This window comes from Anser anser (assembly GCF_964211835.1).
Source record: "Anser anser genome assembly, chromosome: 8".
NCBI classification, from domain to species: domain Eukaryota; kingdom Metazoa; phylum Chordata; class Aves; order Anseriformes; family Anatidae; genus Anser; species Anser anser.
The window spans coordinates 11,564,699-11,582,078 of record NC_139728.1 but is presented as its reverse complement, the minus strand read 5'-3'; the positions used below and the strand labels follow the sequence as shown (position 1 = coordinate 11,582,078).

General features: G+C 43.3%; 1 protein-coding gene across 14 annotated transcripts in view; it reads left to right on the top strand.

Moving 5' to 3' along the window:
- The window catches only part of RASAL2 (RAS protein activator like 2), a 178,100-nt gene that overhangs the window by 83,279 nt on the left and 77,441 nt on the right, over positions 1-17,380 (top strand). For 12 of the 14 annotated variants that reach the window (XM_083845870.1, XM_083845880.1, XM_083845881.1 and 9 more), the window contains exon 3: positions 2,545-2,668. In XM_083845870.1, the coding sequence (XP_083701996.1) occupies positions 2,545-2,668 (124 nt within the window). Of the gene's footprint in view, positions 1-2,544; positions 2,669-2,701; positions 17,345-17,380 lie in introns of those variants that run through there. The other 2 variants (XM_083845873.1, XM_083845871.1) reach the window with 1 other exon arrangement.

Sequence of the window (17,380 nt, the reverse complement as noted above, 5' to 3'; positions counted from 1 at the left end):
GATAACAGCTTGCAGCATCCCCCCAAAAAGCGCTCTGGAGGAAACTGGGAGAGGCAGACCGGGCAGTCAGCAGAAGAGCTTGTAGAAGGGAATAAGACTAAGTGGCGTCTCCAGATGAAAACTGAAAATCTAATCTGTGATCTTGATTGAATGAGTGTAGCATAAACTAACAAAATTAGTCTCTGCTTAACTTCCTAATGGGCTTCGCCCGGCTATCATTCAGCAAAGGACCTGCTGTAAAAATCTACCGGTGAAGAAAGTAGCCTTCACGGAGTAACCACCAGGGATTTGGGAAACTTGTTTTAAAAAATGAGCACTGTTGGAAGGAGACAAATAGACTGGCATAGTAACAAATAGCATTAAAAATGACCTTATGAGAATGCTAAGTGCTTGAAAGTCAGGAAATGCCAGAAGTAGTTTGTGAGAGCCAGTGTAGTGCAGCCTGTTTCTAAAATAGTACAGTATCGTATACATCTTTTGCAACCTTCTGTACAAATGAATAATATCTTTTTGTTTGCTATTAATACTCTGTTTTCAGAGATGCTTGGAGATATGAAAGGATAAGCAGCACAGGAAATACGACAGGGGCTTCTATTCCTCAAGCTGCAAGTTGTGTTTTTTCCAGAGCTGTCTGAAAACAATTGCAGCATGACATGCATCACGGTTGTGGCGTTAGAGCCAAAGTCCTCACTAGAAGCGTGCTGGGACCAAGGGGTTGTGTCTGCCTCCGGCCCCTGGCTGCTGCATCTCTCCCTTACCCCCTGAGCTTCTTCCTGCAGGTGATGTCTGGGCTTACAGGGCAGCCCCATCAGGGTACGGGCTGTTACGGGAGGTGGTAAGACCCCAGGCAGACAGCTTTAGGGTTAGACAGGTCATCTCTAAATAACGGCGCTGTGACAAATACGGATCAGGAGCACGATTAGCCGTGTTGTTAGAAGTGCAGTCATTTGGTCATACAGTTAGCCAGATCAGAACAGCAGGTCCAGTGATTCACCAGCACGGGGCCAACAGTAATTTGTGAGCATGCAGAGACCTCCATAGCCACGGGCATAACCACGGTGAGCAGGCAGGCCGGCAGGAAGCAGGGCATGGCTGACTGAGGGTAACTGGCAGGCTCAGGAAGTTCCCGGTTCCCCACTCAGTGTCCTCTCCTGGTGCCACGTTGTGGAAGCACCAGCTGGACTTGCTGTCAGCCAGCACGTCCCCGCTCTGGTCCCACTTGGGGACACACAGAAGTGCCCTGCACAGCACTGGCCCCACGTGTTCCCAGCAGAGGCATGGATGGCCACCGTGGGCCAAGAGCTTGTTCTGCTCCCTTCTGGAAACACACTTCTTCTGTGTAGTCTCTGTCTTTGTTGTCCTCTCTTTCACCAACATGAATAATCTTTGTTGTCTTCTGGACCTGTTCAGAACAATCTGTGTGTTCTTCTGAAGGGTAAAGCGAAGGATAAATGTTTTCCAGCGACATGTGTGGCTCGTGCTGTAGCGAGCAGGCAGCCCGCTGAAGTTTTTGTCTGTCTGCGTTCCTGTATGCAAAGTGACCGGTGCTCGACTCGATCGCGTAAACAAAATCAGGATGCACAAAGCTGTGCGTATAAATTTGCAAAGCAGTTGGGTTCTCTTCCTTACCCCTCAAATCCCTTTTTACATTTTCCTGTTTAGGTTAGGAGTAGGTCAGGCTCATCTCTTGTTTTCTGTTGAACAAGGAGGCTGCATTGCTTGGGCTCTTTTAGAGCAGTTGCTTGTTGTCTGAATGCCCTGCAGCTGTAGTGATAGGTAGCTCGATTTATCTCTGTTTTTGCAGCATATGCACCTCTCTAGAAAGATGTCATCATCCAGGCAGGTGTTTAAAGGCAGAGGGAAAGGGGGGAGCAAACCCTGAGGGGTCAAGTGCTGCCAACATTTCAGATGAGAAACAGGATTTTCAGACATTCACTATTTTTGAAGAGAATTTGGTGCTGAGCGAGCTCTCTGCAGCTGGGACCCCAAGCCTTTTGTAGACCCTTCTGAGGTCCCGCGTTTAGGAAGACTTTGACTTAATTTGAATAGGAGCTACTCCCTTTCTTGATGTGGCCAATATCACCAGCTGAATGCCCGTTCTCCTCCAGCATGCTGCAGCTGATCGGTGAGTATGTCTGTGCAGAGATCGGAAAAATTGCTTTTGTAACCTGAGTTTCACGTGCAGCCAGCAGCCTCGGCTTGGATTTCCCTGTGTTTTAGTGGGCATGACGGGGTAGCAGTGGGTCCGGCACGGGGAAACAGATTTTGCAAAGCAGCACTGCCCTGTTATTCATACGGGTTGGTTTGTTGTTACTTGATACCTGTGCATTGCAGGGTGCTGCACACCTGTGTGCAGTCCTGTGCGGGCTGTGCACCAGCACTGCTCAAAGCTCCGGTGCTCGCCCATAAACCCACCTCTTTTCAGGGATTTCCTGGTAAGGCCGGCCACGTCGAGCTGAGCCTGAACATTATTACCAGATCAGCAGAAAGTTAGCTTCTCGACAAGATGGCACGTTAACAGCTGTCGGCATCCTTTTCACGCAGGTGCCTATGGATGGGGCGCAGGAGCCGCAGGATGCTACCAAAGGGCGCTGCCTGCGCCGGACGGTGAGCGTGCCCTCCGAGGGCCAATTCCCCGAGTACCCGCCAGATGGGGCCGCCAAACTGGGTAAGTGGAAACCTCAACCGCAGCAGATTGATTTTAATTTCTAGCCGCACGCTTTATCGCACAGCGCCGCTTCCCAGGCGGCGACCTTGCAAAGGAGCCTGCTGAGGTCCGTCGCGCTGCAGCCAGGTGTCAGCGGGGGTCGTGGCAGCGCTTGTAAATGCCTGCCTTCAGAGGGACTTAGGCAGCAGGATTTGTCCAAACGTCACTGAGATTGTTACGGGGTGTCAGAGGAGCTGGACTGCTGTGGCACGCGTGGAGGTTTGTGACTGTGAGCGAGGGACTACTGGACAGCCCCGAGGTGTATGGCTGAGAGCTGCTGAATGCAGGTCAATAGGAACGCAACATTTACTGGTAGTTTTAAGGTGGTTCCACAGTTTGTTTTAGAACTGTTATGTTGTTATGGTTTACCTCACTTTTGAGTGTCTCTGGAATTTCCTTTGCTTCATATTTTAGTAACAAGTACTAGATAACAGGTTTTTCTCTAACATACCTCATGCCTGTTCAAGGCGCAGTTCCTAAAAGAACCATCAACTGCCTGCTGCTGCTGGCTATAATTATACACGTTGAAATCTAAGGAAAGCAAAAAAGAAAGGGCAGGTATTAAAACGACAGACAAAAGCTCTCCTGCAGTGGTTTCCCAAGTCTAGTTTTGACCCCATTCTCCAGGGTTTTTCTCCCCTCTTTTTTCCACCCTACCTGTGGCTGCGTAAAGTGCATCATTCCAGCTCTTGGCAGAAGCAAGGAGGAGTGAGGGGAGGCAGCAGCCATGCACAAGGGAGTTCTTTCCATTCCCACCTCATGCAGGAAACTTGCCTAGGCATAGGCTGTGAGCTACTGATAGAGTCTAGGAGCAATTCTTCTTTAGTTCAGCTGTAGAATATTAATCTTGGGAGAGAGGGAGCTATGACAAAAAAACAATTATGCATCTCTGAACAGTAAAACAGCCGTGATTACATTGTTATCAGAGGTGAAGAGCAGGTAAGGTATTTTTCATTTCACAGGCTCATCTGCATTTTATGCCAAATAATGTTATTCTGTAAGTATATTGCACACGAGTCATTTAAAGAGAAAGTCCTGTGAGGCTAAACATAGAAAATCCCACTCTTCTAGATAGTTAATTAACAGATGCAAGGGGGTAGCACTTACTTGTTTATACTTGCCAATATCACTACTTAACTCTTCCCTATTTGGGGAGGCGGATGGGGTTGTGTTTTTTGTTTTTGTTTGACTCATGGATTAGGAGTCTGAGAAGAAAGGAGGCAGGTCAGTGATTTAGGGAGGAAAATTGCAAAATACTTGAGGATGAAAGACGTAAACATAGCTTTTACTGTATTTGTTTGTGGCATTTCAAATGCAACTCTAAACGATCATCTTGTTTTGCCATACGAACAAATACTCATTCTTTTTTTGGAAATAAAACCAGCATGAAACACATTTACACTGTGTTAAAGGGAAAACACCTACTCCCAGGCGCAAGGCTAGTGAGATGAGCGGGGAATCGCACTGCAGCCAGTCTGCGCTCAGCAACGGATGTTATTTGCAACTTTGCAAGCTAGAAAGACCTTTACAATCCAGGGGATTCAAGTGCCTTTTCTATACCATGTGCAAAAAAACGTAGGGAAGAATTCGTAGACTTCAGTGAGCATCTGAATAGCTGGAAATCCAAGTGTTAGATTTTCAAATGTGACCTTGTAACCCTCTTCATTTTTCTTAAATTGCCACAGGGAATAGATGACTGTGCTCTTTGGGTATGTGCATTGCTGTGTATTTTGCTACAATTTTAGATCGGTGTGGTGTGCTACTAGATGTATGCCTGACAGGAATCTATTAAAAGTACAAGGGAAACCCATATCCACACAGTCTCCTCCGTGTGAGATCTGCAACGGGAGCAAATACAGACATCAACGAAGTCTGTAGCTAAAGGAAGGGGGCATGCAGTGGGTGGGGAGGAAGAAAGGCATGAGCTGCAGAGAAATGGAGCAATGCCTGTGCCATGAGGACGGATGAGAGTAAGTGGGAGGGCTGGCTGTGCGTAACCTGATTGCAGCACCCTTGGTAAGGTCCCCTTGTTTTCACGTCCTGGTTAGAAATGTCTCCTATCATGATTACAGAATCCCTGCTAGTGGAAGAAGGTGAGTTGATAGAGCAGTGGGAGTAGTTTTGTGTCAAAATGTTGAACCAGAGGACAAACCAGTGCGGGCGACTACTGAGCATCTTTATGAAGAGAAAGAAGTGGATGGTAGCAGCCAGGACCTATCACCAGCAGTACAGATAACAACGAGACTGAAATAACTTTGGAATGGACACCAAAGCTGAAAAACAAGAGAGCTCTGCACAGCAGAGGCTGATGAAATATCTAGTAGATAAATTGCCACGCAGAGCTGATAAGAATATCTAGCTTGTCCTTGGGAAGTATGTGCATGACATGGCAATGGCAGACAGTGCATCTTATGATGATTTGTTGAGGCTTTTTTCCAAGTAAGGTTGCCATACCTCTTGTGCTTTAAAAATAAAAATAAAAATCAGGTGATGGAATTCCTTTTCATCTCTAGCACTAGTTACATCTTTTGTAAAACCTCAAGAGTATCATATCAGATCAATCTTTTTTTTAATGGAGCAATTAGAACAGTGCATGTTCTTCTGGGGCTCTGCTTAATTAACAATAGTACCCATTCTGCAAATAATTGTGGCATTTTTTATAGCACTGGGCACGTATCCTTGTAGCACCATTCCTAGGAAGCGTGTGGGAGAGAAACTACCCGTGTTACAGCAGAGAAGTTGAAGCAAGAGACGTGTAACTCACCAGAGGTCAACATTAAGTCAAGTGTGCTTTACTCAAGGGCTGTTGCAGTCATTCTTGCCATCTCTTTCATTTCTACCCTTGCTGCAGGGTTGGCTCAGCTGTTTGTGTGGCAGCTGCTGAACCACCATGGTTTACAGTCCTGTGTACTAAGATAGGCACCAATTTCCACATACTTCAGTACAGTAAGCTGTAATTTGTGATGGGTCAGCAGCTGCTAGAGAAGCAGCTGAGCCATCCCTTCTGTGCAGGCAGAAACCACTGTAGTCACCCCTCCATGAGAGACGGAGGGGTGGACAAACAGATAAAGCACAAGATAGAAAGTGACTTGTTTAAATAGGGAAAACTAGTAAGATCATCTAAAAAAAAATAAATTTAAAATACTCCAGAGGACACTTTCCATCTACTAGCTTAGGAGCTTGCCCTCTGCTTGCGGGCAGTAGAGAGGCTGCTTCTAATGCCAAAATTCTTAATTCCTGTCTGGAAGGGACATTGTACATACCGTTGTGTAATCCAGTTCTCTGTTAAATGTATGCCATGAAATTTCCTTGGTGCATAATCTCCATCACTGTAGTAACACTTACCAAGAGTGAATAGGTGCGTTCTTAAATACCTCATTTACTTGCCAGGGTTTTGTCTTGCCAGCACTTATTGTCAAAAGTGCTTCCTTTCAGAGAAGCTAAAAATGTAGCTGTAATTTATCCCTAACTCCAGTTTGACAGCCCCTTTCTTCTTTCAAGCATTACTTTCAATGGGCTAATTTTTAAATGAAGTGTGGAGGTGTGATACGGGCCTTAGAGACCGGTACCTAACTAAAGCGAGTCCTTCCGTTGTGCTTGCCAACATTCCTGGTGTAGAACCTCCTCTTTTTTAACAGGTGTATGAGTTTTTGTTAGGGAGATTGCATCCTTTGTAGAGGATCATTGTTGATAATAGCATATTGGAATTAACCATTCATACAGTAAAAGCGTGATTCAGATTTCCATCATTCATACTATTTGACAGACTAGTAACACAGTTATTGCTTCCTTTCCTAAAATAATCCTCTTCTCTCTTACTCTGCTTCCTTCTCACCACCTGCTCACACTAAATGAGAGTTGTTAAGGAGAATACATAGGGAAAGTTTTGATTCTGGCATCTGGGTGCATCTTTGTGGCATTAGTAAGAGATTTTTTGCCTGCATATGTGAAAATATTAGGAGAGATTGAAAGTGGGGAAATTGATTTTTTTTAATTGTTTTTAAATTATTAGGAAAATGTGTCATCAGGGAGAGAGTTTTTTGAGATTCTCTGATGCTAATGTTTATGCAAATGGATTGCAAAGGGCTAATGATTCAGAAGGCTAATGTTGATGCAAATGGATTTTCTTTTTATATTTGGAGACGAAGGAATCTGAGAAGAAAACGAAGACTTCCACTTGTTGGAACGAGTTAACCCTGTGTTTTCTCAGTCACATCTCTGACTGCTTGAACACGAGGGCTCTTGAGAAAAGATTGCAAGCGCTAGCTGAAAGCAGGTCAAAGGCAAATCTTTGTTCTGTCCTCACCCTGAGTCACTAGCATTGAGAAATTTTGTTTTCTGTCCAGTCACTTGGTCTAAAAAATTGGAAAATATCGTTTGTACCCTCAATGCACAATGAATGCTAGTGTGCTGGTTCTTGCCTTCATTGGTATAATTGCTGTAAACAATATTAATTTGGAGTGTAGATTAGGAGCTCTGGCATAGAGCACTGGTCTGACGGAAACTTCCCTTGGCAGTAACACTGATTTAGGCTTTTTCCACCTCCCTTCCACCATGCCAGTGAGTACGTTTTTCTCCTTGCACTGTGCAATCATTTATTTCTGCAGGTATTCTTCAAGCCACTTCACTGCACTGCCTTGTGGACAGCTGTGCCAGCACAGCTGGGGGAATGGTTCTGCAGTAGAGACGTGCAGCCAAAGGTGAGAGGAGAGGAGGCAGGGACTCCTTCAACTAACTTTGTTGCTGACAGGTCTCTAGAACTGCACATTTAAAGTTTTTTTGTTTGTTTGTTTGTTTGTTTTTTCCCTGGAAATGCATTCCAGTTTCTTTGCTGTTAGGCAAGAGTATAGTCACCAAGACTGAGGACAATCTGGGTTAGCAAGCCTTATGCCTTTTAGGAGCTTCTGTTCAGTCAGCTCTGTATATCCAGGGTCTGCTTGTCCTTGCACAGCTCTGTGGCTCATCTTCCACACTTTTGGGCTGGAGTCATCGTCTCTTCATCAGAAAACCAACAGGCCTTCAGTGCCTCAGCCTTGCCTGTAAAGTGTTAATAGCTGTTACTCAGCTGCTCTGCAGCTTTTCTCCCCATCCTTTGCAACCTACTGTCATCGTCTGCTCTTCATCCTTGGGATGAACCACCCATGCCCTCGTGAGTTGCTATTCTCTGAGTGTCTCTGGAGAAATTGCTTTTACAACCAATAACATGGCAACAGATCAGTTGTGTGATCTCCTGTACTCGACACAGCTGGTGTGCCAGGAGTAGTGGGTCCAGTTTCAGGCCCACCGGTAGAAGAAGGATGTTGAGAACCTGGAGGTGGTCCAGCATTTCTTAAAAATACAGGGAAGGAGACTGGACTGCTTTCAATGTGTTTCAATGGATGCTTCAGTTGGGAGGTCAGTGCAAGTATCTAGGAAACTGGGCATCCTGACTTTCCTGATGTCTCAGAGATGTCTTATATGTATAGAAATATTTTATGCATATAAAAATATACAGAAATATTTACACATATAAGGAAATTATATTGGTCACAACCTCCCTACTGTACTGTCACTGCTATATGTACAATTCTGAAATTTAGTGAAGATGAAATTTTGAGATTCAAAAATTACACTTCTTGATCTTCTGGTTTAGTTGCACAGTTGATAGATTTTATCTCAATAATCATCCCCTTTCCACTTGCTCAAGCTTATTTTTTCAGTAAAAATTCCACTGAATTTAGAGAAAGCTCTGATCAGGCAAAAAACGGCAGAAGTGATGAAAATGAAGCACCAATCTGCTTGGGTGCCAGATCCATGCTGCATAGCTATCAGGTGACCTGTAAGATGTACAGAAATCTGCCTCAGTGCTGTTTTAAAAGGTTATGTCCAGAGACTTGGAAATGGAGCGAGCGACAGAAGATCAGTTAAGTGTCTTCTAGTTTCCTTGCTGCCTGGCATGCACCTCTTTACAATAAATAGTTCTGCAAGCCACTGCTGAGTCCTCCTACATGGGGATCATTGCACCAAGGAAATACACAATCCGTGCTCTTCCTTCAGGTAAAAACTTGGCGGGAGAGAACAGACGTTAACTGAAAAAATTTCCAGGGTTATTTCAGTAACTGCTGCTTCTGAGACACAAGGTTCTTTGCAACTAAAGCAGTCAAAGCTGAGCCTTGCTTTCTGTATATTCCAGCTGGAACAAATACTTTGTGATGAAAGAATAAATAGACTTACTCTGTGAACACTGCATAAGTGCAGTCCTAGTGTGCTGAGGTGTGGGATAAAGACCTGAAAAGTGTTACTGCTTGGGAGGCAAAGGGGGGAGACGGTCTGTTTTGGAAGAACAGAGATTGTTCCTGACGTGGTCAATGAAAAAAATCTGCAATGCACCAATTCCTACATGTTCAGTAAAGATTTACTTAAGAAGTATGTGGGGTTTTGAAATAACAGATTTACTCTGACTTCTAGCAAAACAGTGTGCTGGAAAGAGGGCTTTCCTTTCACCTTCCCTAGCCCAACTCTGCATGTAAAGCATATCTGTTAGAAAGTGAGGTTGAAGAAATGCAGTTTACTAGCTTCCAGTATCTCAGGCTTACAGATTTGTGTTGTGTCTTGATGAAAGAATTTCCCCAATAGCACTGTCTGCTTTTTCGCTGTGTTGCTATGTGCAAAATAACCATCTCCTGCCAACTGTCTTGTGTGGCTGGGATGCAGAGTAGGGGCTTTGGGTTTAGCTCTCAAGTTGAGGGGAAGGATGTGCATGTTGTGTGCACACCCACAGCACTATCCCTGGCGGGAAGATAGATTCAGCTGCACTAACTTGTTTGCAACTCTTTGGATTTGCCTGATTGGGGCTTGCATGAGCATGTTTGTATATACACACACAAATAAACGTATGAGAGAGATCCACATCTTCCTGTATACAGATCCAGGAGTCTAAAGGATCAGATTTATCACTGTCTGCTTTTTCATTTAAATTAGCACCCCGTGTTGCTTCTTTTTCTTTTTTTGAACTTTAAGTCTTTTGTATCAAAAATCTACCTTGAAAGGTTCCTAACAGCTGAAAGGTGACTGAGAGCAGTGCAGTGAGCACCATTCTGCACTTGCATGGTTTGACACAGCTCTCTGGTGGCCGAAGAGCTGCCTGTGTTTCCCTATGCCACAGGTGGGTACTGTGCATCTTTAGCTACACGGCCCTGCTGTTGCATGGCACCTCAGTCCTAGCCCAACAGCGTTGCTACAACTCCTGTGTGAGCCTTTTGTGAGCAGAGATCTGCAGCCCTCACTTCACGGAATAGCACAAGCAAGGATTTGCTAAAGCCTTAATCCTTTGCCTGGTTTACTTTCTGATGTATTGGATCATTCTGCTAGTGCTGTCACTACTGGGTATGTTTAGCAGGAACTGATCTATGCTGATATCAATGGAAATTCTAAAATTTTAACTCTCTTTAGAAGACATTGTTTACCCACCATGTTCTATCCCAAAATTCAAATACGTGCAAACTGCAAGTTGCATTTTTAAAAACCTCCTGTAAAATACAGCTGCTTTCGGGCATCGTTAAACAACCAGTGAGCTACACGAGGAAGCACACACTATGTGGAAAGTGGCCTGCTATCTTCAGCATCCACAAAAAGAGGTTAGGAAACTTCAGGAAAAGCCCTGAAGTAATCTGAAATTTGGACTATGTACAGTACAATTTGCCTACCTCGGAAAGATGAAGAATTTAGACAACTCTGCTTGAAATTAAAACCAACTCCAGGGAGGCTAGATTAAACAAACAGGATGCCTAGATCTCAGTGACATTCCCCCTGGGCAATTGGAGTTATTTGTATACAGAAAATTGCCAAGCTGCTGTCTTTTTCTTCTTGTCAAACCCAAGCGAAGCCAGAGGATTTTGTTTTGTTCTGAGTGCTGCTGAAACTTTATTCCCTTGGACACAGATCATCTGTGCTGAAAGCCAAGTTTTGTCATGAAGCAAGTTTTATCTGTTCAATTCTTAAACCTTTTTAGAGCAGAAATTAATAGGGGTATGAACAAATAATCTTAACTCTCTAGTATTGACACACAATCCATTAAGGTTTTTTTTTCTTGGAAATCTCTTATGTTCCTGCCCGCTACTTCCAGCACACACAAGAAATTGCTTTAGAAGATTTTGAAGTTTTGTTGTGTGAGCACAAAGAGCACTTTATAAATACAGCATGTTGTGCAATGTATTAATTGCTACGAAATGGTAGCTCTTGGACCATTTGGCAGGTTTGTTGAGTGTGTTCTAATCAAACCTCAGTTCGTTATAAAGGAAGCTATCATTTTCCTTAGCTTTTGTAAGAAAAATATTTATGAAATTCCGTAGAGAAATCTACCTTAAGTCATGCATGAACTTACTGTGCATTGTTAAATTTTGTAGGTTCTCTTTTATAGTTGTTTGATCTTGTGGCAAAAAGTAATTACGTTTCACCCAACCATGTATACATTCCTTTTTCCTTCAGTAACAACCAACTTAACACTTAATGGAAAATTAACCTCTCTTCCTACAACCTGAATTTCCTTATCTGAAGTCTTCTCTACAGTTAATTTGAACTGTTAAAGTGATTTTAAAAAATTTAGTGTAATTAAATCTGGTTCGGACTTCTAGTTACAGTACTAGTTGCTGATCAGTTTACTGCTTTAGCATGCACTGATAGCAATACTTGTCAATGCAAATATTTATGAACTCGGATTATATGCATCTAGCTTTAAGTTTGTATGAAATCAAATATACTAAGTTCTCTCCACAGAACAGGGGGTGTGTACACTCCTATATCCCTGCTTTACCACCCTCTTTGGTGTTGGTTCTGTCTATGATCTGCCCTCCAGGAGAATCAATTCGACTTCACACAGTGAAGCCCACTTCTGCCACTGCTGAGTGCTGTGCTCTCACATTCTTACAGCTGCTGTTACTTGAACTACTTCTGGTATGTCTTCATGCATTGCAGTTCAGGCTTGTAGTTACAGCACACTCATGCCTTGCTTGTGACAACTATTTCATTAGGGTTGCACATTTTTCTGTCCTAGGCACAGCCTTAAGTTCCCTATCTTTCTCTAGCTATGCATCCATTGTGTTAGAAGTTCATCCATTTCTGTAGCATTCACATGTCTGTAATCTTTTTATATTCCAAACTTTGAAGCAAGCAGAATGCAAAATATGTGATGCACAAGCCTGTACAAAAGATGGGGAAAATGTGGAGTTATTATGGAGGACCACTCAAGTCATTCTTCCAGGGAACTTAAAGAAAGAGATCGATTTAGTAAGTGCACTAGTCAGACTAGTAAAACAATCACATTTTTATATTAATGGAGCTTGGAAAATGGAACTGCCACTTCTGTTTCTATTTCCCCTGCTTTTATTTCATGTGTTGTTTCTGGGAGGCCTGAACCTGTCTTTTCTCTTCCCATACCTCCCTCTCTTCCCAATGTACTGTCTCCACGTAACTCTACATTGGAGTTGCTCGTAGCAAACAAATATGGACAGGCGGTGTTGGTTGGTAATGTACCGTAATAATAAGTGAGCTGTCCTGTATCTTCTCTTTAGAGCACTGGAAACTGTGAATCGATGTATTTTTATTTTGGCATTATGGGTTACTGTTGTGGCCTTTGGCACGTCTCCATCTACACATCTGAGCTGCCCATGCTGAAGTGTCCCTGCAGGTATTGAGATGTGTTCGTATGTCTGCAGAAACAGCGCTGAAGAAGTTTTGTTATTGCTGCCCCAGAATGCAAAGTTTGGGGGGATTTTCTTCCGTATAATTAGTTCTGGGTGAAGATGGCAGAGCTTGCGAAGAAAGCTACAATGGGGCAAGAAATCCATTGTCAGTTATATATTGGGTTTTTCCATGCAAGACCTCATGAGATTTCTTTTCCATCAGGCAGCAATAGTACTTACTTACATAGCACTTTACATCTGCAAAATGGTCTATGAAGATGAGCTAATTAATCTGCACAATGCCTCTGGGAAGTAGGCAAGTAGGGTTTTTAAAAAATAAATAAAAGAAGCAAATTTTATGGTGTTTCCTGTGCCATCTTGTGATGTTTACACTTCACTGGGGCAGTGACATACCTCCTGTGGGCAAACTACTTTTATAGCTGCACAAATAAAAAAGTGCATAATATATGAGGTGGCTTATGTATTAAATTAGACTTATTCAGGTGTATGCTGGATATTTTGCTAACCTGCTAACCCTGTTGTAACTGATTGCCCTTTCATAGCACAAGGGGAGGAAAGAATTATAACTATGATTTTATCTTAAACCAAAGATGTTTCAGCAGCACAGCAGAGAGATAATTTACTTAAAAGAAAAATAATAAAGCCACAGAGGAAAAGTGGGCTATTGAACTCCACTGGAGTTCATCATAAACTCTTCTAGCAGGCACCTCCGTGTCGCAAGCAAATCCCCGATTCCCCAGAGAAGCCCTGGAGATGGAGAGGACTGTAAGTTCTAGTGGTGATTAGTGCCCATTAAGATTCAGCTCGGTGTCCAGTAAAGTGCTTTTGGCTACAAGCTAATAATTCCTGATGCACAGTTGAGACTACTTTATCTTGTGTATTATCCAGTGATTTTTTTTTCCATTTCAACTACAAACGTTTGCTTGACAAGCAACCTCTTTTTTCCAGAGAGTTGCATGTAGTTTTGGTGCAGGTCTGACCAGTGAGACCGTTAAAAATTCAAGTCATTTAGGTTTTTCCTCACAGACAGACTTTCCCCACTCTTATGTGGTATGCTTCGGCTAAGACAGTAGCAGGAAAGTCTCCAGCAGCGGTCACCAACCTTGCTGACCCCAAGGTATCAGCGCCATGCAAATAGTGAGTGCTTTGCTTTTCCAGCCACCTTTATTACCCCTTGGCTGTAGGAGATGCTGGGGAGGACTTTACGTGGGCTAAACAGTGAGGATTGCTGGTCTAAAGGCTGGGAAAACCCTAAGGAAGCATAAGGTGGCTGCTCTGTCATGGTCACCATTGGGTTAGTGCTTCGGTCTCCTTTGACCATGGTGAGGTGACCAGGGTGAGGCGTTAACAGTTCCGCCCAGGAGTGAGCAGATGGGAAGGATTGTATGTGCTCATGGGAGGGAGCCAGGGCTCCGTGTGCTATTTCTGAACGTGTAGGCATGTGGGGAAAATGCGGCTTTTCCCCCTGCTGCTGCCATTTGGGATGTTTGTGGGAGGAAGGGGATCTGCACGGAAGTGCCATTGCCATGTTACGTTGCGTCTCTCTCAGGCTTTTTGAAGGTAATGCATTCGAGAGGTGGGCCCAGTGATGATCATGTGAGCTGAATTCACTACTTTTTGATGATGAAGAAACTATAATCAGCAACTATTACAATAATGCACAGTGCTCTAATATGTTAGAAAACTTAATGATGTTTCTCAATTTTTAAATTAATTTCGGTTCTTTGTGCAAATACTGATTAAGTATTGGAAACTTTGCTAAGTGCAGACAACTGGTTTTTTTTTTTAGATAACTTGACCTATCTCTCCCCATGTTACACAGTATTTTAAAAAATGTTCTGCTGAGTGTTCCCATACATGTTTCTAATTTAAGTAGTTCAGATAGATCACAGGGAGATAGACCGTAAGGCAACATCTTGCATTTAATTGCAAATGATTTATATTAAAAGAAATTGATTTACATTTAAAAGTTAATTAAAAAAAAAGTCCGATTCTCAGTTATTTTCTTTTATCTCTTCTGCTCTAGTGCTTCTGCTCAGTCATTGCTAATGCATTTCTTCAGCTGCAGCCTCTGGAGACAGAAGTTTTAAATGTGTGTGGTTCCCTCACTGCCTTCCCACAAGGTTTGAATAGCAGCAGCAAGCTGGCCAGGAACTAGTTAATTGCTTGAATTGCTGTTTTCCTTCAGATATTGGGTGGCAACCTCCCTTCTTCCGATTCAACAGGGCTTTTTTTTGTGAGAAGTAGAACCCTGCTCTTGTCAGAAGATTTGGTGATTTGAGCAAAAGTCACATGGCGATGCATGGGTAATGTTATTGCTGTCTTTTCTGATAATCTTTAACCGGTGTTGCAGTCTTCTGGAAGTAACTTTTATTCCTAGGCTTCACAAATTGTATTTCAAATATCTGAAACTGTGTAGATTTCTAGAATACTTCAAAGTACTTGTGCACCTTAGGTTTTTTTTCTAATCATCTTCCTAATTTGCTGTCCCTTCCTATATCTTCAGAAGATGTATTTACTTGAGTTGGGTAGCTCCTTCAGCATTTCAGAAATCTTTCTTTGAGGCTGCTAAGAGACGTGTTAAGGTTGAGGAAAAATAAATACAAAGACTGGACCTACCCAAGTCACTAAAAGTGGCTTATTTATAAACTATTTGCCAGCAGGCAGATTATGGCCTTATTTTGGAGCTGGATCCAAAATTCAACCCTTGTGTTTGAACCTGATTTAAAAACAGGGAATTCCTGAATGATGTGAAATGAAAAAGCAAAACGTGGAAACAAAAACTGGAAATGTAATCAGAGAAACTTCTTTAAAAAAAGAGTTTATTATTATTTAAAAAGAAAAAAAAAATAAAAGAAAAGAAATGTTTACCCATAAAAGCGTTAGAACTCTTTGAAGAGACGTACAGGCTAACTTCAGAATACCAGTCCTTAATTTTTCCATCTCTTCTATCATGCTGTGTGGTATACATGAATTGTCTGATGTTGCTCCACCCTCAAGAGAGATGCTTTTCTGTGGTGCCGTGAATGTAGTTGGTAAAGTGCTCTGGAATGAAATGTTCTATATAATTACTGTAGTATTTCTTTGTTTTGCGGATCAGGGCTGGCGAGGGAGAAGAGATGGCAATCGTTCACAAGCGGTTACTGCTTTTTTGCAGAATCTTGATCAGCTGAGATCATGAGACCGTTTTGCCCTACCGTTTCCGGTAATTGGACGTTTCTAAGCAGCAGGTCAAACTAATTTGTCTTTAGAGGGACTGTTTATTTTGTTATACTGCTGTCAGTGACAGGTTTTGGGGGTTTGGCGTTGTTTTTTTTTTTCCTTTTTTTTTTCTCTCCTGATTTTGAGCTGCTGTTCTGTTCCAGCACTTTGTGCAAGATCCCTGGGTGTAGTTAAGTGATTAGCTTTAGAGGGCGAGGGAGCAATTACAATTTTGTATTATTTATTTTGCAGTCAGTATTGTTTAAGCACACATTCAACAAGTTTCTTTCCCAAGGCCTGTGCTGTGCTCTTCACACAGATATCTCATGTGAGCTTTGGCAGGGGTTAGGGTGACCAAAGCTGCTGTTTCTTCCAGGGGAAAGACTGTAAAGGTGTGGGAGGTTGTTTCCCAAGAGAAGTACAGATGTTCATCTCCAGTAATGAGGTGGGTGGCATTAGAGGAAGAAAAGGACTGAACCAGAGGAAAATACCATGTTGTAAACAAGTGGCAAAGTTGGAGCGAAACAGTTCAAATCGCTCTTCCCCCTGCCTCCAGCACACCTAAAACTGCAGAAGGTAGGAGCAAGCGTGCAGCCTCTTAGCTCTCTTAGGAGCAATGCTAGCCTGTTTAGCAACAGGCTCAACAACTTTGCATTCCTCTTGTGTGTGTGCTTGTCTGCTCCGGTCCCTGACTGGCAGGTGGGATCTGTTGGGAATCAAGCCGTGGACTTTTAAACTGATCCATCTTGACACACTATTTGCAGCAGGGGCATTGTAATGTATGAGACATTGTGACGGCAGCAGTAGCCAAAATGTGCAGGTTTCTGCTTCTGTGTGTTGAAGAGCAGCTTTTGCCTTTTCATTCAAAGCAATGTTACACCTAGAAGTTCAGCTCTTGGCACTTCTAAAATAAACAAGAGCACAGGAAAACGGCTTTCAGTATCAGACTTAACCATTTCATTTTCAAAGCCATAAATCACATTATGAATTTAAAAAACAAACAAAAAAAACAGTACCATCAACAAGAAAAAGGCAGCTCAGGATACAAAGAGAAAAAAAATCATTGTTTTCTTTTAAGTGAATCTGCAGGGTATTTTTGAGTACTGCATATTTCCTAAACTGTATAAAGGGGGGGGTTACATCTGCAAATAAAGTGGAATTTTGCCAGGCACATTCAGAGAGACAGTTCCTTGTTCAGCTGACAAAACCATGTTTTCGTCTTGACTGGCTTCTTGTAGTCCGGACAGTTTACGCAGTGATATCAGCCTCTTAAGTTTCCCTGCTGCTGCTTTTAGACTTTGAGTCAGCTGCTCAACATCCCTGACTTTTCTCAGCATCGGGCGTGTTTTTGCTTAACAGGAGTCTCCTCCTGCCCACACACCCCCCTTCCACCCCACCCTGAGTGCTTGCGCTGGCGCTCAGCTCCCCCACCCTCCCTTGGGACAGGAAAAATGAAGTGTCTGCCCGTCCCGGGTAGATTATGTCGCTGTTTGCAAGGAGAGCGGCGTGCATCCCATACGCAGGGAAGGGAGGCGAGCAACCCAAGGGCAGCTATTGTTCAACTGGAGCCAAGGAGCTGAATAGAGAGGCTTGCGCTTGACGGGCTTCAGCTCTGGCTTTTCTGCATTCCAAACCGTCTGCGGCGGGGAAAACAGCGCGCAGAGAGGAGTATGCAGAGGCTGCGCTGACTTTCTGGTTGGCGTGGTGGCAGGACCATGGTAGAGGCATTGGGATTACCGCAGAATGCAGTTCACAGGTGAGATCCCTCATGACATTGTCCATGCAAATAGGG